The 22,241-nt window shown below is 47.1% G+C and overlaps 1 protein-coding gene across 3 annotated transcripts in view; it reads right to left on the bottom strand.

Moving 5' to 3' along the window:
- SYBU (syntabulin) overlaps positions 1–4,087 on the bottom strand; it is a 44,547-nt gene extending 40,460 nt beyond the window's left edge. For all 3 annotated transcript variants that reach the window (XM_081918812.1, XM_081918813.1, XM_081918815.1), the window contains exons 1-2: positions 3,867–4,087; positions 1,019–1,226 (exon numbers count right to left, since the gene is read on the bottom strand). In XM_081918812.1, coding sequence (XP_081774938.1) covers positions 1,019–1,226; positions 3,867–3,893 — 235 coding nt within the window. In that variant the 5' untranslated portion in view covers positions 3,894–4,087. The remainder of the gene's footprint in view (positions 1–1,018; positions 1,227–3,866) is intronic.
- Between the last annotated feature and the right edge of the window lie 18,154 nt (positions 4,088–22,241).

Below are 22,241 nucleotides of genomic sequence, written 5' to 3'. Positions count from 1 at the left end.
CTCAAGCACAAGGGCACTGCCCTTCTATGGTTTTCAGAAACTGTTATCACTGCCACCAACTGTCAAGGCAGAACATAGTCACCATGGTTATCATGCCTACTAGGTCCATAAATAGCAACACCGTAGAGGTCCCGGGCCCTAAGGAAGTTAGATTAGCCTCAACCAGAGCCAGGGCCTTTTCAACACTGGCTCTGGCCTGGTGGAACACTCTGTCTCATGAGACCAGGGCCCTGCAGGATCTGATTTCTTTCTGCAGGGCCTGTAAGACTGAGTTGTTCCACCTGCATAGGCGCCGACTCCATGGGGCTTGAGGGGGCCCGAGCCCCCTCAAAAATTCGTTTGGGGGGGCTCCGCCCCCCAATAATCTCCGGCGCCCCTCCAGCAGAGCGCCATCGCCGCCCCTCCCCCAGCCCAAAATGCACAGGGAGGGGCGGGCTGCATGCCTCCTGCCCTCCCTCCCGAGCAAAAGCTCCACCCAATTTCCTTTGGAGCTGATTAATAGGCGCAGCACGCTCTCCCCTATTCGCTCACGAGGAGGCGGCGCCACTTTATTTGCATATTCATGAGCTTATTTATTATTCATGAGCTTTCCCGGGCCCCCCCAATATTTTTTATACGTCCGCGTCCCTGTCCACCTGGCCTTTGGCTTGGAATCAACTTGATCCCCTCCCCCTCTTTCCTTTTTCCTTTCTCCTTCTGTGATGGAACTCCTATTTGGGGGCTTCCCTGTATGACCAGTCTGGATAGTTGGCCTTGGTGAAGATTTGACGTTTTCATCCCCAAAAAGTTTTCGATTTGAGTTTCTATTGAAATGAGGCTGCATTTTAATGTTGTATTTTAATCTTGTTTTGAAGTTGTATCTTAATCAATTGTTTTATATCTGGTCTTAGCCACCCTGAGCCCAGTCTTGGCTGGGGAGGGCGGAGTAAAAATAAAATTTTTGTTTTTGTTATTATTAGTTCCCCATCTCTGGACTATAATATCAGCATTGCCACAGACACACTGTTTCTTCTAGTACCTGAGCAGAAACTGTTGCTGCTGATGGTCCTTGCAGACCCTCCAGAAGAGCTGAGGGGGTGGAATTCTCTGCTTTCCTCCTCCGAGAAGGGTGACTCGGACGCCGGGGACACTTTCTGGTGGCGGAGCTGCTGCTGGGGGAGATGAGGCCGGAGGACCAGGCGAGGAATGCGGCTGCGGCAGATCTCCTTGTCCTGCATTTTGTGCTCCTTCCAATGACAGAGAAAACGGGCACATCAGTCCATGCGTATTTCCCAGCCCCGCCCCACCCAAAGGTCTGGCTCAATGTATGGAGTCAGCAGGTCAGCTAACACCCCTGGATAGCTCAGTTGGCTAGAGCAGTGTTTCCCAACCTTGTGCCTCCAGCTGTTTTTGGCCTACAATTCCCATCATCCCTTGCCACTGGTCTTGCTAGTCAGGGATGATGGGAGTTGTAGGCCAAAAACATCTGGAGGCACAAGGTTGGGAAACACTGGGCTAGAGCATGGTCTGATAACGCCCAGGTTGCAGGTTCGACCCCCATACAGGACAGCTGCTTATTCCTGCATTGCAGGAGGTTGGACTTCGATGATCCTTGGGGTCCCTTCCAAATGGGTATGATCCCCACCAAAAACTGCTTCTGCTCAGGTGGAGCTGCCCATGGATAGCATTCCAGTTGGCCACAGTGAGCCACATGGAAGGGCCATCTCAATGGTACAATGTAAGAACATAAAAGCTGCTGGATGAGGGCAATGGCCCAACTTGTTTAGCATCCTGTTCTCATTGTGGACCAGCAGATGCCTGTAGGAAACCCCCAGCAAGAAACCCAAACACAAGATCACTCTCCCCTCTTGTAGTTTTCAGGAAAGGGTATTTAGAAGCATTGCTGCCTCCAACTGTGGAGGCAGAACATAGTCATCATGGCTAGTAGCTAAAATCCTGGACCTAAAATTCTGGATGCAGTACAAAGCCAGATGGACTGGCTGGATATTTCCTATCTTATTTCCTTGATGTAGACTGAAACTACACTGACGATGAACATGATACAGTGGTACCTCGGGTTAAGTACTTAATTCGTTCCAGAGGTCCGTTCTTAACCTGAAACTCTTCCTAACCTGAAGCACCACTTTAGCTAATGGGGCCTCCTGCTGCTGCCGCACCGCCAGAGCCCGATTTCTGTTCTCATCCTGAAGCAAAGTTCTTAACCCGAGGTACAATTTCTGGGTTAGCGGAGTCTGTAACCTGAAGTGTATGTAACCTGAAGCATATGTAACCCGAGGTACCACTGTACTAAGGTTCTGTGCACCATAAATGCCAAGCACATTACCTCCCTCCTCCCGCCAAGAATCCTGGCAGCTGTAGTTTGTTAAGGGCGCTGGGAATTGTAGCTCTGTGCAGGTTAAACGATGGGCTTTAAATGTATGTCGTGCACACAGCCTAACTGTGGTTCTGCCCATGCGGAAGTGATTTGCAGCGGCTGTTATGCCACTGCTGAACTGAGCAGAGCTAAAAACGAGGCGAGAATGTGGGAAATGTCACATGCAGACATTGATGTGGCAAGCATCTTTGCAAGCATATGTATTCGTCACATGGTCTACTTGCTAGGAAGATGCAATTTGCTGCTGCTGAGGCAACTCCGTTGTAATGTGCAAAATGGCTCGCAGGGCTTTTCCAGCAATCTGTAAATGCTGGAGTTTTGCTCTTGTGCAACAGTCCAACATATCACCATAAAAAGCCCCACTTGTATCCACACCTAGCAGATGGGGGTTAGCCTTGTTCGATCAATGTGTGCGTGGGAGTATCCACACAGAAGTGCACTCCCCTGCCGGAGAGGTAGAAAAAAAGCAGAAGTCAACAGCTAAAAGCGAAAGGTTTGCCAGGCTGGCTGGAGATGCACAGATCCTATGCAAAGACAACCAAGTACCAGCACTGCAATTACTGTGCTAAAATTGGATCAGCTGGAAAAGCACTGAAAGGCAATTATCACAGCCGTTTGCAGCATCCTTGCCACCTGTATCGGCAGGGCTACAGCCCCCAAGAGGTTCCAGCAAATGCAAAGAGGTTGGGGAAGGACAGCCCAGAGAAAATGGGGATTCTGGTCAGCCTTCCCAGCTTTGGGGTGACGTAATTGTGAGCTAGGTCTCTCCCTGCTCTGCCCCCCCCCCCCAAATCTCCACTCCAGCGAAAAATCTGCGGCAGGGGCACAGCAGCAGTGATGATGTCAGACTCCATCAGAGGTGGACTCGAGGGACACTCTTCTGGGTGATGCTGTTGCAAGGAAGGTGGGGAGGGCGAGAGACACCTTTCATCTCCCCTTTGCTTGGGGACCCCCACTTATGAATTTCCTTCACCCCGATCCCTTGCCTTTGCCCCACACATCTCCATCCCCCGTGTTCGACTTCACTTCCTCAAATAAATACACACACCCTGAATCCCACAAATTTTGCCTTAATGATGTCAGACTCCATCAGGGGCGGACTCAGCAGCGTTTGCTCTTTTAGCGTCTGTTGCTGGGCATTTTAGAGATGAGGAGGGGAGGGGAGGGGGAAAGTGAAAATATCCATCATCCCACTTTTTCTGCTGGTGTATCCTAGTCTTAAACACCGCTCCTGCCTTAGCCAAAGCTTGAACCCCGGTGCCAGCACATACAACACCCCGCATTCACTCGCACACATTATGGCAAGTATTCACACGTACACGCGACACACCGAACGCGTGTTTTGGGGGCTGCACGTGCATGGACCTGATTTCCTCATCCTCCCCGCCAGCCCCACCGGAGAGCCCTCTTACCTCACCTGGCAGCTGTCCCCGAGGTGTCCCATCCCGCCCCTAGCCCGTCCTACCTGCGAGCCCCTCCGCCGTGCGCTCACCTTGCTGCTTTCCCGGAGGGGTCCCATCCCGCCTGGACCCGGCGACGCAGCTGCGGTGGGAGGTGGCGCGGGACACAGAGCTGCTCGCCAGGGGAGGAGGCAGAGGCGAGGCGCCGTCAATGCCGCAGCAGCCTCCTCGCTCGCTCGCTCGCCCTCCTGCCTGCCTGCCGCTGCCTCGCTCGCTCCCTTGCTAGCGCGCAGCAGCTCCAGCCCTGCCCAGCCCGAGCGCTGCCTCGCCCCGCCCTGACACGTGGAGCCGCCGTTGCCGCCGGCTGCTTCTGCCTGGTCCGCTTGGCTGCCTGGCGCTGCTGCAGCCGTGGACGCCTCCTGGCAGAGGGCAGAAGCGCCGCGGGCAGGGAACCGAGGGGCGCTTCGGTTTGCTTTGGGGAGGGAGCCTCTTGCGCCCACTTCTTTCTCTGAGCAGCGCGCGGTGTCGTCTTAGAACTGTAGAGTTGGAAGGGAACCCCCAGGGTCATCTAGTCCACCCCAATTGCAAGAATCTCAACCAAAACATCCATGACGGAGGGCCCGTCCAACCTCCAAGGAAGGAAGTTTTTCGTCTTGGAGCGAAGCGGAGATCGCAGGTGTTTGAGAAATCAGCTGAGAACAAGCAGTACTGTCAACACACGCCTGTAACTACCGTACTTTATTTTATTTTTTAATGGAAGAAGTACATGGAATTTACCAACCCAGTTGCCTCCATTTCTAAAGGATTGAAGTCTGCCATCTTTTAAACAAATACAGTGGTACCTCGAGTTGAGAACTTAATTCGTTCTGGAGGGCCGTTCTTAACCTGAACCTGTTCTTAACCTTTAGCTAATGGGGCCTCCTGCCCCCGCCGCCACAGGGTTTCTGTTCTCATTCTGAAGCAAAGTTCTTAACCTGAGGCACTATTTCTGGGCTAGTGGAGTCTGAAACAAGAAGCATCTGTAACCGGAGGTACCACTGTAGTTGCATCATACATTTTGAGGGTGGATTTGATGCCCTTCACTCTGGTAATATGCAGGAATGTGACACACAATTTTTATTTGTTTGTATTTATTTATTTATTGCATTTCTATCCCACCTTTTGCCTCTCCAAGGAGCTTGAGGAGCTTCCTCATTTAACCCCCAGAACAACCTTGTAAGGTAGGCTGGGCCCAGAGGGTAGGGACTAGCCCAAGGTCACCCAGTGAGCTTCATGGCTTAGTGGGGATTTGACCCTTGGTCTCTGCCAGGTTCATGGAGTTTTATTGGCAGGGATACTAGAGTGGCTTGCCTGTTCCTGCTCCAGGTGGATCAAACCTCTCCATTCTTAAGGAAATCAGCCCTGAGTGCTCACTGGAAGGACAGATCCTGAAGCTGAGACTCCAATACTTTGGCCACCTCATGAGAAGAGAAGACTTCCTGGAAAAGACCCTGATGTTGGGAAAGATGGAGGACACAAGGAGAAGGGGATGACAGAGGACTAGATGGTTGGATAGTGTTCTCGAAGCTACTAGCATGAGTTTGGCCAAACTGCGGGAGGCAGTGGAAGACAGGAGTGCCTGGCGTGCTCTGGTCCATGGGGTCACGAAGAGTCGGACACAACTAAACGACTAAACAATAACAACAACTCTGCCAGGTCCTAGTCCAGCTCTCTAACCACTACACAGTATAGATAGCGCGGGGGCTGGGATGGCCACCTTTGGTGCCCCCTCAGTGCCAATTCTACCACCACCCCCAGCAGTCCTGCTGCAGCCATCACCAGCTTTGCCCTCATTCGTAGGACCACAGGAAGCTGCCTGACACATGGAAGTGTCTCTCCAATGCCACAGGCAGGGGACACTCCCAGTCTTACCTGGCGATGCTGGAGGGGATTGAACCTGGGCAATTACACATGCATAGAGATGCTCTGTCCCTGAGCTTCAGCCTTCCCCATTCCCAATGGGGTGGAGCAGCTGGCAGCCTCCTTGAAAAGTGGTTCAGCACTCCCTTACTTTGCAGGATCGCCCAGAAAGAGCAGCAGCAACAGCCCTGTAAGAGATAGGGAGCTGAGCAGCTACTGTGCTCCCTAAGACTTTTTGCCGGACAGTTTCCTTACTATCTAGAGAAGGATGGACAGAGAAGCAGACGGGGATCAACTGCTGGGCTCTGGGTGATTTGCAGTGGTTCAGCAAGGATTTCCAACTCCCAATTAACCACAGCAGCAACAACAACATGGCCCTAAATTACATAGCTGAAATAAACAATGTTTGCAGTCTTCAGGAAAGGATTTGTGTGTGTGATAACTGCAAACTCCATTCTGTTTTGGTGCTTGGAAAAAAACAGATTCCCTGACCTCATGTAATTCTTTTCTCTGGTTGCTTTTCTTCTCAGATTGCTGATCAGCTACTGTAAGCTTTGTGTGGCATCCTTCCTGACATGCTGGTTTTCCCGTTCTCTTTTTGGAGGTTTGCATACTCTAAGCATAAGGAGCCTAATTAAGAGGGCCTTGATCCCAAAGTGGATCATGCAGTTTTGAGGACTCCTGAGAAGGGCTTTTATCCAGAGGAGTCCTACAAAATGCCTGAAACATTTTTGTAATGAATATGGCTCTTTTTAAAATTAAAAAACACACAAATAAACTGAAGCCTTTTCAGAACTTCATAGTTTTTTCTAGCTATTTTGTAACTCATGACATTACATGGTAACAAAAGCAATTATTAAAAGTTGACCATTCCAAACTCTCTCTCTCTGTCTCTGTGTGTATCTATATATATTTTGTGCTTGGCTCTGGCTGGTAGATCTCAGGGTTCTAGTCCAAAACCACAAGAACAATAGACCCTGCAAGCCTGAAGCCTGCCACCCGCTCCTAACAAAGAGCACTTCTTGGTCTTCTGGATAGCTCCTTGGGCTTCCTGGGTAAGGTGAAATTTTGAACCATGTGGCAGGGGTGGGATAAATGGAACAGCTCCGGTCAGCCTTTCAGTCCAGCAGGAAATCATGTAGAAGTGCAGATCATGTGAACTGGGACAGGACATATTCTGAAGAGGTCAGCTGTGTTAGTAAAGGCTCCACAAAGACGTGCAATTCCACATAATCCCTGCAAGTAGCTCTGCTCACTCCTGCAGGTGGGCATTTGGGTAGCATTGCACATCAGAACAGGGGCACTGATGTACTACACTAAATTGTGACTTCTGAATTGTGCCAAATAATTGTAATTGGCTGCTGCAGAATCCCAGACTGCTGTAAGCTTAACATTCAATGCAAACTATTTCTTTCTTCTTTTTTTAAAAAATATTTTTATTAAACAATTTCAACAAAACAAATTATCCATCCAAGTAATCAGTTGCATCATTTTCTTCCCCTTTTTATCCCCCTACTCCCCATCCCTCCTTCTCTCCTGAGACTTCCCTCAGCTCCCTTCTCTGATTTGTTTGCACTTGTTATTCTCTGCATGTTAAAAATTATACATATCATTACCTTTGTTGTTGTTTAGTCATTTAGTTGTGTCCAACTCTTTGTGACCCCATGGACCAGAGCACGCCAGGCACTTCTGTCTTCATCATTACCTTATCTGTCATATATTCTATTCATAAATTTGTGGATGTTTATTCAAATAATGCAAACTATTTCTGTTTATATAAATTTAATCTTACAAGGAAACCTGACCGGCAGATATATTTCCAGACTCTTGAAAAACTCTTGAAAAACACTCTTGAAAAACTGCCAGCTTTAAAGCAAACTAGATGGTGATGAAAAGTAGTGATCTGCAAATATTAGCTTTTAAAGAAACAAGTGTTTGCTGATCCAGATAATGATAAACTCTCTCCAGTTGGATTTGCCCCTTCATGGATCAAGATGGACAGGTCCACCCAAGATGGACAGGTCATAGTGGAGAGTTTTGACCAAACGTGATCCATCTGGAGCAGGAACCAGCAAGCGACTCCAGTATCCCTGCCAAGAATCCAAACAAGTAGAAGGGGACGACAGAGGACGAGATGGTTGGATAGTGTTCTCGAAGCTACCAGCATGAGTTTGACCAAACTGCAGGAGGCAGTGAAAGACAGGAGTGCCTGGCGTGCTCCGGTCCATGGGGCCATGAAGAGTTGGACACTACTAAACGACTAAACAACAACAAAGTTGGATTTGGCCAGAAGTCTGGTAAGAACATTACAAGAGCTCTGATGAATCGGACCAAAGACCCATTGAGTCCAGTACCCTGTTCTTATAGTGGCCAAGCAAGGTTTGTGGGAAGTCCACCTGAGAGCAGCAGCACTCTTCCTAATTGTGATTCTCAGCAAGCGGGATTCTGAAAGTTGAGGCAAGATTAGGCAACTTCAAAAGATTAGAAGAACTTGCTGGATCAAGACAATTGCTCATCTAGTCTAGCATCTTCTTCTCACAGTGGCCAGCTAGATGCTTATGGGAAGCTAGCAAGCAGCACCTGAGTACAACAGCACCTCTTCCCTGATTGCAACTGGCATTCAAAGACACTATGTCTCCAATAGTGGAGGTAGAACATAGATAGCCATTGTGGCTAGCAGCCACCAATAGCATAATCCTTCATGCGATCCCTTTTATCCCACAATGGCATACATGGGATCCAGTGTTCGCAAGCTAGGTATTGGATTTCAGGTGTTTGTTGGCTAACAGAGAAGTGGGACTAGTACTCTTTGTTCACTGTTGTTTCAGGTGTGTGCTATGTAAACAAGTTAAACCTGTTTCTATTTTGGTTTTTAAAGTCCTTAATCTTAGCATTGTTAGAGGAGTTTGGAAAAAGAGCACACTAAATATCATGAGTATTTCTTCTTCTTCTTCTTTGGAGATCGCTCATAGCCGAGTAAGATTGCCTTCCATAAACATGGTTTTAACAGTGAGTTCATAAGTGACTGTGGAGGCCAATTCTGGATCCACACGTCCTTTCACAATGGAGGTATAGGTTTCAGGGCGGGAGTAAGGGTTTGCCAAGCATGCCTTCCTCTTAGCATGTTTCTCCTTTTCATCTGGAGTTCGAGCGTCTTCAAAGCCCATGAGATCTTTGGTAAAGCCTGTTCTCCAATTGGAGTGGCCACAGGCCAGTGTTTCCCAATTGTCGGTGTTTATACTACATTTTTTTTTTTTTAAGATTTGCCTTGAGAGAGTCTTTTGTTGACCACCAGCATTACGCTTTCCATTTTCAAGTTCGGAGTAGAGTAGTTGCTTTGGAAGACAATAATCAGGCATCCAAACAACATGATCAGTCCAATGAAGTTGATGTTGAAGAATCATTGCTTTGACACTGGTGGGCATGTTTAGCCTGGAGAAGAGGAGGTTAAGGGGTGATATGATAGCCATGTCCAAATATATAAAAGGATGTCACATAGAGGAGGGAGTAAGGTTGTTTTCAGCTGCTCCAGAGAAGCGGACACGGAGCAATGGATCCAAACTACAAGAAAGAAGATTCCACCTAAACATTAGGAAGAACTTCCTGACAGTAAGAGCTGTTCGACAGTGGAATTTGCTGCCAAGGAGTGTGGTGGAGTCTCCTTCTTTGGAGGTCTTTAAGCAGAGGCTTGACAACCACATGTCAGGAGTGCTCTGATGGTGTTTCCTGCTTGGCAGGGGGTTGGACTCGATGGCCCTTGTGGTCTCTTCCAACTCTTCTATGATTCTATGATCTTTGCTTCAAGTGTATTACTGACTACAAGAGACAACTAGTCTTGAACAGCATGGAATTATATTACACGTTGACTCCTTATACCAGGGTTGGGGAGCCTGTGGACCTCCTTATGATGCTGGGCAATCTGACGAAGTTGGAGTCCAACAATATCAAATAAATAAATAATACATATCTGGTGATGTTCAAGTTATTACATACCCAGATGTGCGTATTTGCCTGTATAAACATGTATGCATGCACACAAAACTCTAGCTAAAAGGTGAGGGGCATTATATGGAGACCCATGTATTTGGATAGGGCAGAAGCAGCTAGGGGTTCCCCTACTTTGGGGGGTCTGATTCAGCCTCCCAAGTGGATTTTTTCTAAACTCCATGGATTTTGGCAGCAGTCATGGTAAAAATAAAACACTAATGTGGACATAGTGCTAATGTGGAATGAGTGGAGTCAGTGCTCTGCTGGGAATGCATATTGCTCCTGCTCAGGTAATGAGATCTAGCATTTAATGCATGAAGAGGGAGAGACAACCCACCTTAGCTATCTACATGAACCTGCTGAGGACACAAGGTTGTATGCTTGTGTGTGTGTGCACAAGAAAGAGAGAAAGAGAGAGAGAGAGAGAGAGAGAGAGAGAGAGAGAGAGAGAGAGAGAGAGAGAGAGAGGAGAGAGAGAGTTGGCCATATCTTCTGCTGGCATGCAATGTGGATTTACACCTACAGTTTGGCATAAACATCAGGTGTTGGAGAACAATTTACAAATCACCAATGACAAAGGAGGTTTTCATTTTTTTCAAAATCCATATAAAGTAACACTAGCCAGTTCCTTCCTGACTCATGGTTTTGGGTCATGCATTATTGTCATTTTTTATTTCTAAATTGCTTCCCAATATCTGATATTTTATGCTAAAGCCAATATCTCTCCAGCCTCAGATAACCAACATGCTTAACTCTAATTACCGCACGAACGAGTTACAACTATAGATTAAGCTGTTCCGTCACCCTCCCTCATATTGAGTTCCCAAACTCTTTGTTTTCTCTCTTCCACCATGTGAACCTTACCAGTAAGGAGGTCTAAGCTGGATGCTCCAAACTTAGACCATGTGGCTTAAGCAAGCCATCTTTGGGTTTCTATACAAATAATTTTAAAACATTTTACCATTTTGTAACCTAAGTTATACTGCCAGTCTTTTCTTGCTGCTTTATGGAAAAGCACATGAAACTGACTTTGGAAGAGTTTGTAAGTAACTCATTTGTCTCTTTTTATGCTAAGGGAGGTGGGGAACTTTGGAAGCAACTATGAAGGGTGTCTTTTAAAAGTCTAACCACCTATATTTCCACGCTTTTCTTTGCTGCATATTTTGTGACTTTAAATCTCTGCTGTGGCTCTCTCACCAAAGAGTACTTGGCCCAAACCTGGATCTAGGCATCCAGGAAATTTTCCTTTTATTATACCTTACTAGCTGCATGTTATTCTTTAACCAAATACCTCAACTGTATCTACATTTGCAAACAGGTCTTTCTAACTGAGTCCAAAGATTCTTTATGGAACATTTCCATTGTGATAAATATGTGAATTTGGTGATTATACCTGGCTTGATCTCCATAAGTGGAAGATGGGCAGACAATACAGACACAGTTGTTTATCTCTTCTCCAGGGATAGCTTGTTCTCTGATACCCTCTTCTGGCTATCCAGAAATGTGGCGTTGCTGCCTGCAAGGAGAATGTTGTCTCTTTTGGCAATAGGGTTGGACAGAAGGCTTGCACCATAATACATGTGTTGTCACTAAGACTGTCTGCACATGACCATTTACTTTGGCTCCTATGCACTCCCGCTGCTGGTGTTTGAAGCTGTGTACACATTAGCCGCAGTCCTGTAGTTTCTTGAGAGAAACTGCTGTTAGATAGGCTTTCCATCAAACTAGCTTCCATCCAATTTGAAATTGTAAGCTACATTTAATTCTCAGTAAAGCTGAGGTGTGTACATTTGGGATAGCCACTGTGCATGCACAAATGACAGCTTCATGTATAAGAATATCAGGATCATTGTGTTGCAGATGCAGGAACACCTAAGAGGTCCATGCATTGCATGAACACATCCCTGCCCCTCTCTACTGTGTACAGCAAGACACAAATGTGACTTGAAATGTAACAGGGGTTGGGAATGACCTCACTGTGTTTTAAGACAGTAATGTGTAGATGGCCTGAGACGCCACCAGACTCTTTTTCTAGAAGATCGGTCACAAAAGTTGCATTGAGTGTATATTATGTATGGTCCCCGAAGAGAAGAAAGCCAGAAATTGAAAGGGACCATTTCACCAGGCAGGAAAAGCAATTCTGTGGGCCCTTCTCTGTCTTGGAACCATCAGACAATGGGAAAACTATGCAGTGCACGAGCAAATCCTGCTCCTTGACGTGAATAATTTAGGCTTGCACAGGAAGGAAAGAAATGTTTAGGCCCTTGCAATGTAGGTCAAAGCTGACACAAGTAGGCTGCCGACTTCAGAAAGGATGTCAATTTGCAATTTTGCAGTGCAATGCGTTTGTTATTATTATTATTATACTTAGGAGACTTTTATCCCTCTCTCCTCCTCCTTTGTCTTCTTCTTCCCAAAGAGGTTCTCAAGGCAGGTGAAAACAGATTTGCACATTAAAAATCGCACTCACGTCTAGTCACAGGAACATGATATTGACATGTTGCCTGGATTAACCAAGAAGGATTTCTTGCCCTCAATCTAGAATGCCCTTTGTGTCCTTTTCCTGCTAGGCAGGAATCCCGCTGAGGACCTCTGAGGACACATTGGGACTGAGCCCCATGATGTCAGCCCCCCCCCGCTTGCTGTCAACTGGCAGTTTGGGTGAATGATGTAATAACAACAGTAAAGTTGTTATCTAGCTCTTTTCAGCCACTGCCTCCTCATGTCAGCAGCCTTTGACATGGTCGACCATGATCTTCTGGACTACCGCCTTGCAGACATGGGGATACAGGGCATAGCCCGTAACTGGTTGTGCTCTTTTATCTCTGGTCGGGGACAGAGGGTGGCACTAGGGAGGGAAATGTCGTCGCGCCACTCCTTGGTGTGTGGAGTGCCGCAGGGCGCAATTCTCTCCCCGATGCTTTTTAACATCTTTATGCGCCCCATGGCCCAGATTATCCGGAGCTTTGGGCTGGGCTGTCACCAATATGCTGATGGCACTCAGCTCTATCTGCTGATGGATGGCCACACTGACTCGGCCCCGAACACACTGACCAGATGCTTGGAAGCTGTGGCTGGATGGTTTCGTGGGAGCCGATTGAAGCTAAATCCTTCGAAGACAGAGGTCCTATGGCTAGGTTGGGATGGCATGGGGATGAGGAACCAACTCCCTTCTCTTGCGGGGGCCCAATTAGTGCCATTGCCTTCCGTTAAGAGTTTGGGTGTAATCCTTGATGCCTCCCTTTCCATGGAGGCTCAAGTTACAGCAACAGCCAAGGCGACATTTTTCCACCTTCGCCGCATCAAGCAGTTGGTCCCTTACCTTTCCCGCCCTGACCTGGCCACAGTGAACCATGCGACGGTCATCTCCAGGCTTGACTACTGTAATTCCCTCTATGCGGGGCTGCCCTTGAAGCTGTCCCAGAAACTCCAGCGGGTACAGAATGCTGCAGCGAGGCTCCTCACGGGGTCTCTGCCATGGGAGCATATTCACCCAGTGCTTTTCCAGCTGCACTGGCTCCCGGTGGAGTACAGGGTCAGATTTAAGGTGCTGCTTTTGACCTTTAAAGCCCTTCACGGCCTAGGACCCTCGTACCTACGCGACCGCCTCTCCTGGTATCCTCCACGGAGAGCCTCAAGGTCCATAAATAACAACACCCTAGTGGTCCCAGGCCCTAAGGAAGTTAGATTGGCTTCAACCAGAGCCAGGGCCTTTTCAACTCTGGCTCCGGCCTGGTGGAACGCTCTGCCTCATGAGACCAGGGCCCTGCAGGATCTGATTTCTGTAAGACAGAGTTGTTCCTGTCTTACAGGGCCTGTAAGACAGAGTTGTTCCGCCTGGCCTTCGGATTGGAGCCAATTTGATTCCCTCCCTCTCTCTCTTTTTTCTTCTTCTTTCTTTTCCTTCTCCTCCTGCGATGAGGCTACATTTTAATATTTTAATGTTCCATTATTTTAATGTTGTATTTTATTTTTGTTTTTAAGTTGTAATCATTCATCTTGTTTTTATTATTGCTTGTAAGCCGTTCTGAGCCCAGCCTTGGCTGGGGAGGGCGGGGTATAAATAAAAAAAAAATATTATTCTGCCAGACCTCCCCCCCCAACCCTTACACACTTGAGGTGAGGGTCTGAAGAGGCAGCTGGTCTTCAGGATTTGAAATCATGCATTTAGATCCCCAATTGTACTCTACTTGGGTATAGTAGGCTCATCTCTGCAGACCTTTTCTCCAGAGCATCATTAGTGGGGGGCATTTCACCTGGAAATGCAGTGGAGCTGAAGGCCTAGCAAGCCTTTTCTCACTTGCTACAGATGGCTGTCACTGCCTAAGGGAATGCCTGCAAATAACATCTACCTGTCTATGGATGAACGGCATTTGGTTGCACATAGTTAGCACACCGAGCCACCATTCCAGCATGACCAAAAAAGAGAGCCCAGGGCATGGCTCAATCCAGATAAGAGGAGACGTGATTGATTTGTTGATTGAATCATAGAATTGTGGAGTTGGAGTCATCTAGTACAACCAGTGGTGGAGCACGCTGAGTGGGCACCTGGAGCGTGCCCTGTGCCCAGGGGTGGGGCTAGCTGCCAGCGAGGGCGGGGCCAGCTGCCTGTGGGCTCAGGCGAGCTGGGGCAGGATGCTCTGTGGGGCCTCTGAGGAGGCAGGATGCTCTGTGGGGCCTCTGAGGAGTCTGCCTGCCTACTGCCGCCCTACAGCTGAGGGAGAGGCAGTGGGCAGACCATTTGGGGCAGCGCGCAGTCTGTGGGTGCCCAAGCCACCACATCACTCCTAGGAGAGACATGTGGATCAGGCGTGCTGCAGGTCCCGCAGTGAGTGCCACCCGGCATTTTGTCACCCCCCTCAGTGGTGACACCTGAGGTGACCTGCCCCCACCGCACCCCCTTCCTCCACCCTCCTGTAATGTCCATTCTCCTGTAATGCAGGAATCACGACTAAATTATCCCTGACAGATGACCACCCAGCCTTTGCTTAACAACTTGAATGATCAGGCCCAAAGAGAAAAATTAATCCCTGATCCCATCCCTTAATGTTCTCCTATAGAATGGACCAGGGCCAATCCGAGACATTTTGGCAACTGAGGCAAACAGCAAAATGGCATCCCTCACCAGGGAAGGGGGGGGGGTGAAACTCTGCATTGGGCAGGAATAAATATCTACACACAATGTGTTCCTTGGAGGCTGGATCTGCTGTCCCTGTAGATCCTGCTGCCTGAGAAAGTCGCCTCACCTTGCCTCATAGGGTGGGTGGCCTTGGAACAGAAAGCTATCACTTATTCCTGGGTTGGGAAGTGGACTCACACACAAACTGTGTGAGTGATGTTGGAAATCAAGATCAAAACCTGCCCTTTGACTTGAAATCAAGAGTTCCTTCACAGAGATTCCTTGGGGTAGGACTACAGACCTCAGTGTTCTCTGTACATACCCTGTCTGTACAAAACAGTGGACCACACAGCTATAAATAGAGAGTTGCATCTAAAGAAGATGCCCCATTAGCACAAGGATTTCTACCTGCACATCAGACTTTATTCTCCCTTTCCTCTCCCCATATGGCCCATAAATCTTCTCCAGAGGGTTGGAGAACTCCCAAACATTTTTTGGGTGGGGGTGGGGGTAGGGGTGGGGGAAACAGGGCCTACACAGTGAGAGGAGAGATCGAGCAAGTCATGTTGTGTAGGTAGGATGCCTTGCAGCTAGACTGGTGACTGGGAGCGGCCTACGAGACCATATAACACTGGTCTTGAAGGCCTACACTGGCTCCCTGTACATTTCCGAGTATATCTGAAGGAGCGTCTCCATCTCCATCGTTCTGCCTGGACACTGAGGTCCAGCGCTGAGGGCCTTCTGGTGGTTCCCTCGCTGCGAGAAGCCAAGTTACAGGGAACCAGGCAGAGGGCCTTCTCGGTACTGGCACCCGCCCTGTGGAACGCCCTCCCACCAGATGTCAAAGAGAAAAATAACTACCAAACTTTAAGAAGACTTCTGAAGACAGCCCTGTTTAGGGAAGCTTTTAATGTTTAATAGGTTGTTGTATTTTAGTGTTTTGCTGGAAGCCGCCCAGAGTGGCTGCGGAAACCCAGCCAGATGGGCAGGGTATAAATAATAAATTATTATTATTATTGCATTAATGGGATGACTTTGTCAGATACAATCTATGCTTTTCATTTTTCATGCAAGATGATTATCTCTCGCTCTCTTAATTCTCTATCTCTCCAGAAATATCACTAAGTATTCCGCTTGAGGACAGGATAACAGAGAACCTGCTGTGAATACCAGCACCTTCCAGAGCCATGTTTCAGAAGGTAGTGCATATTGCAATGACACCAGTCAAAACCAGAAGCCTTATCATTGTGGAAGTCTCAACCCTGCAAGTAAAGAACCCACATTGCCAGGGAAACTCTACTTTCACTAAGCAGAGATACAGGCTTTTATTTTGCTCATTAGGGAATGCTAAATGTTCTGAAAAAGCAAAATCATAATTAACATCATTTAATGCTAAATGGGAAGCAAGCCTTTAAAACTACAGCCAGTGTCCTGCCAGGGAGCATTCTCATACAGGTGTCTAGGATTTAAATGGTGTGGATGTGACCACAGAATTTGGCTTGTAAGCATCTTCTTGTGCCTGGCTTGCACATAACATAAAACCACTATTTACAACAAACTATGGTTTAACATGGGGACGTGGGTTAAACCACAGAGCCTAGGATCAGGAGGTTGGCAGTTCAAATCCCCATGACAGGGTGAGCTCCCGTTGCTCGGTCCCTGCTCCTGCCAACCTAGCAGTTCAAAAGCATGTCAAAGTGCAAGTAGATAAATAGGTACCGCTCCGGCGGGAAGGTAAACGGCGTTTCCATGAGCTGCTCTGGTTTGCCAGAAGCAGCGTAGTCATGCTGGCCACATGACCCAGAAGCTGTACACCAGCTCCCTTGGCCAATAAAGCAAGATGAGTGCCGCAACCCCAGAGTCGGTCACGACTGGACCTTTACCTATGGTTTAACATGCATGAGTACCTTGAATCTCTGCTACTCTTGACTGTGCCATGTGAGGGAGGGAACAAGCTTGTTGATATACATATGTAAGCCTAAGTGTCTGGTTTGTTTCCTTCCAAATCACAAGCAGAATCCAGGGTGTGTTCTTGGTTTAACACTCATAGATTGCTTGGAAGAAGGAAGCCACAAGTTTGGGTTTGGTCATCATAACAAACCAGACTCTGGCTTGATTCCCCCCTACACTTCAGAAATGGGTGAGGAGCAAAGTGGCTGTGCAGGCTCAACCATAGTTCATTTTAAACTAGGGTGGGGAACCTGTGGCCCTCCAGATGTTGCCAGACTACAACTCCCATCATCCCTGGCAACCGACCATGCTGGCTGGGGATTGGATGGGAGTTGGAGTCGAACAACACCTGGAGGTTAGCCACCCAAGTTTGAAACCATAGTTTAATGCTGCATGCAAACCAGGCCTTAGGGTGCTGGCTGTCTTGCTAGAGATCTGTCGTGGAGGCAAGTAGGCTTTCTCAGTGTTTTAAACTGTGCCTCCATCTATGTTCAACCTGAGCATCTGTGAATAAATGCAAATACAATAGAACCCCAATAAGCTTTTTAGTGCCCTTCCAAGAAGAACCAAATACGGGGTAAATGCTGCACCCCTGAAGCTTCTCATTGCTCAGAGAAGCGGGGTGACCATAACTTATTTTTTTATTTAAAAAAATACGCCATCTTTAAAAAAGGAAAACAGCATGTGTTGGGGCCAGTGCCGGATTTACATATAAGCTAAACAAGCTATAGCTTAGGGCCCCACTCTCTTGGCCCCCCCCAAAAAAATTAAAGGGGAAAAACTGGATGTACATTTCCAAAATATAAGATAAAAAACAAATAAAACCTACATACAGCAACAGTGTTTTGTGTTGTGTAGGCTCTTGCGGTGTAAGCAATGGGCCCCGCCTGCTAGCCTGCTCCCTAAAATATCACTGGTTTGCTCATTTCTATATATAGGGTGCTTACATTCTGCATAGACTGGTTCATGGCAACATGTGCAAATGGCTTTAGATACCTATTAGGTCCATAAATTACCATATAGCATATATTCAACACAAAAAAGAGCGACAATTTGTTGTTGACAAAGGACAGCTGGATATATAAAGGGCCCCATTACCTTCAGTAGCTTCTTGGGACTTGCAGTACTATGTTCCTCCCCTCCATTTGAGTGCAGGATCCTGTCCTTGTGATGGCCTTCTGGAAAGCATGCAAACACACCGTGGAAGGAAATCCACCCATCTTTGGCTCATGAACTGTTCTTTCCTCCTAGGCAGCATGCTATATGTTAGCACTCCAGTCTTCTCCTTACTGCTGCTGCTTCATTGACCAGTGATTTGAACTGACAAATGGTTTGAAGCCAAATGCTGAGATGGAAATAAAATAAAGGTTGCCCTCTCTTTCTTCTCTAGACTGTGCAATGGCTTGCTAAAGGCAGCATAAGTACAGATCAAAAATGTGTAAGTCTATTGTCAAGCTAGAAGCCAACACTTCCCATTTCTCTTTAATGAGCTACTGTACGTGGGTACTGCAACAAAACGTTGCGACGTAGAGCATAGCTGTTCAGGATGCCAGTCATTCCATTCCATTGCAGCCTGTTTTCTGGTTTTGCCTATCTCTCTCTCCCCCCCCCCCGCCCAATAATCCATTTGTTGGCACAACTATAAAACATATTACACAAATAGGAAAAAAAAATAAGCTTTTACATGCAATAAATGTACTGCAGCCCTTCATCTGCTCAAACTCACCTATTCATATTTCAGTACCAAGGACAGAGCAGAAAGTTTATCATACAGCATAATTCACTCGTGGTGTCATGAATAATAACTCTAAGTCCCTTGTGGAATTGAAACCCTCTCTCTCTCTCTCTGTTTGACAACTCAAACTACTTCAAGGGAAAGTTTAACTTCATGAATTGTATTCATTCATACATCTATATCTATATCCATTCAAACTGGGATAACTCAGTCGGTAGAGCATGATTTCAGGGTTGTGGGTTCAAGCCCCACGTTGGGCAAAAGATTCCTCCATTGCAGGGGTTTGGACTAGATGACCCTCAAGGTATCTTCAGATTCTACAGTTATTTGATTCTATTTAGCTGTTGATCAATATTTATTTATTTATTTATTTATTTATAAAAATGCTTATATATATCAATTTCATTAAAAGAAAATCAAAGCAGTGTATAGCAACACACACACACACAACCCCTACATACAATAATCCTACATAAAAATCACCAGTCACAAAACTCTGGCTAACTGTGGGAAAGTGGGTGTTTTTTAACTGTCAGCAGAAGCCTCGCAGCATAGAGAATTATCCAGCAAGTGTCTAAAAGGGATCAGGCCAAAGCCCTACCTAGTTCATAAATCTTTTCCCACAGCAGATAGACAGATGCCATTTATTCATTTGTTTTCTGATTGCATTCATACGCTGACCTTCTGCCAAGGCGCTCCAGGCAGTTTATAATTTTAAATTACCCAGACAAACAAATGACATAAAATAAAAAAGTTGTCCCGAGAGGAAAGGGGGCTGGATCAGGCCTTCATGTGAGCTTTGCCTCTCTCCTGTATCCGACTCTTTGCTCCATTCCCACAGGGCAGATGATGTCCACCATCAATGATGAATCCTATGGGAATCCCACAAGCAGAGCATGAGGGCAACGGCAATAGCTAAGGCAGCAACGTGGAAGTATGAAATGAACAAAAAAATGAGAAGGACCCAGATTCCGTACTAAATCATCCTTTTCCTTCCCCGTGTTTCCATGGTGATAAGCGTTGCTGCTTCGGCTTCTGCACTTCCCAGAGAAGCTGCTTCTGATCATATGCACATCTGGTAGCTGTCACACATTTTAAAAAAGAAGCACACACACACCCTGATGTAACATGGTGTCCAAGACACTGAGCTGTGCATTAGGACAACTCTGGCTCAGTCATAACTCTGTGGTGGTAGATGGAGAAGGAGATCTGGAGGATCATCACATCTGGAGGACACCACATCTGGAAGACACCACGTTGGCTACCTGATAATGCATGTTATCAGGCTAGTCACAATTAGCCACCATACCTGGGGCGAAATGCCAACTAATTCTAGCCATGTGTCTTAATGTCAACCATAGAGTAAATAGGAAAACTATTTTCTGTGACAGGCAATGGGAGGCAATACTGGATTCTCTGTGTCTAGTTATTCTTCCAACAGAAAAACAGAATAAATAATTCATTCCAAGAGGGGAGTTGGAACCTGATGAGCAGAAACAAAAAAATAATGACTGCAAAGGATGGAAAGAAAGGAAAGTATCTATTTCCCATACATTTTTCATTCATCTTGTTGCTGCTGAGCTCATAGCCATGTTCAACTAGTATTCAGAGAAACATAGGGCCTCTGATCCTGGAAGTAGCAGTAGGTATCATGATGCTTTGCAGAGACAACTTGGGTGTTTGGCATTATCTTCCTCCAGGTTAACCTGCTTGGTCAGGGGTTACTGACCTCAAATCATAAAATTGCAGAGTTGGAAGGGACGCTGAGGATCATCTACTCAAATCAATTGGAAAGCAGAAATGTCATAACAGGTGGCCACCCAATCTCTGCTTAAAAACCTCCAAGGAAGGAAAGTCCATGACCTCTAAAGGGAGTCCATTCCACTGTCTAACAGTTCTTACAGTCAGAAAGTTCTTCTTGATGATTAGTTGGAATCTCCTTTCTTGGAACTTGAAGTTACCGGTAATGCTTCCGGTCATTCTCTTGGAGCAGGAGAAAACAAGCCTGCTCCATCTTCCATGTAACAGCCCTCTAGATATTTGGAGATGGCTACCATATCTCCTCTCAGTCTCCTCTTATCCAGGCTAAACATACCCAACTCCCTCAACTGTGTCTTATAAAGCTTGGCTTCCAGGCCCTTGATCATCTTGGTTGCTACCTCTCCTTGCTTGGGCATTCATGGTGGTGGCCATCCCAATGGATCACAAAAAGACGAAGGAGTGTGTGAAAACCTCTGGATTTTGTGTGGCTAGAATGCAGATAGGAGTGATATCTATTGATCCACCTGCTGTTGCCTTGGCTTTGCCTGCCATTGCCATGTGCTCTACCCCCATGAATGTTATACACCAGAGATGCAGTTGAAAAAAGTTCCCCTATCTTATCCTAGTCCAGCTTTCTGCACTGCAATGGATCACAGTGTAGTGTTATCTTTGGGGTGAAAGGGCAGGAGACCAGTGGCATTCCACCACTGCACAAAGCCCATTTTCATTCAAGATATGAATGAATGGGGCCCTAGCAGTGGTAGTTTTAGGAGAACATGACCAGTTTGGGGTGCTACAACAATGCTGTAGAATGGAGTGTGAGAAGCAGGTGTGTGTGTGCCAAATTGTAAAGGTAAAGGGACCCCTGACCATTAGGTCCAGTCTTGGCCAACTCTGGGGTTGCGGCACTCATCTCGCTTTATTGGCCAAGGGAGCCGGCGTGCAGCTTCTGGGTCATGTGGCCAGCATGACTAAGCTGCTTCTGGTGAACCAGAGCAGCGCACCAAAACACCGTTTACCTTCCCACTGGAGTGGTACCTATTTATCTACTTGCACTTTGACATGTTTTTGAACTGCTTGGTTGGCAGGAGCAGGGACTGAGAAACGGAAATTCACCCCGTCGTGGGGATTCGAACCACTGATCTTCTGATTGGCAAGTCCTAGGCTCTGTGGTTTAACCCACAGTGCCACCCGCATCCCATGTGCCAAATTGTAGCATCACCCAAAGTCCACCACTAGGCCCTAGAACCAGCCTGCTCATTCATTAAAAACCAAGCAAGCTGCTATGTTAAGCAACAAATGCAGATATCTTCCTGCCACCCACCTTCTGTGTCAGCTTGCAACCCATCTCAGCTGGATCCAGGTTGCTGCATGGGGGAGTCTCTGGGATGAATGACATCAGGTTCCATGCAAGATTGCTTTTGTGGCTTCTGGCAGATCTCCATGTGACACCGAACGGCAGGCTCTGAGCAGAAGCAGACAATGCTCAAGAGGCAGCCTCAGCGGTGAAGGTTTGTTGGGAAATTTGTGGCACTTCAAGGCAGCAGCACACTGACCCCATTATGCCAGTCTCATCTTCAAGCACATTTGTTACAGCAGAGTGCACCTCATTTATATATAAATATAGGGAGGGAGGGAAATGTAAACTCCACGTACTGCATTATGGAAGGCAATGCTCAGGGATGCAAACTGAGTAGCCTTATTGAAGCTGAGTTTGAAGAAATGGTCAAGGATGATGTAGAAAACTGATCAATAGTTTTCATTAAATGGCTTTGCAACATGTTCTCTCTCCCGTCCTGTCCCGCCCCCCCCCCCCAGTCATGTGGGCTCTCTGATTGGCTGGGAAACTCAGGAACAATGCCAATGGTAAAGTGAGCATCTCCCAAAGCCATCATTATCCCACAAGAGATGCTGAGGCAATTTGCCAGAGCAGAGCGAGATACCTGCAGAGCACTCTGATTTATTTGGCTACAGTTCAGGGTTATGGGCATTTGAATTAAGGAGGCTGAAGTGTGC

This window comes from Podarcis melisellensis (assembly GCF_964234715.1).
Source record: "Podarcis melisellensis genome assembly, chromosome: 7".
NCBI lineage: Eukaryota > Metazoa > Chordata > Lepidosauria > Squamata > Lacertidae > Podarcis > Podarcis melisellensis.
This window is presented reverse-complemented; position numbering and strand designations above follow the sequence as displayed.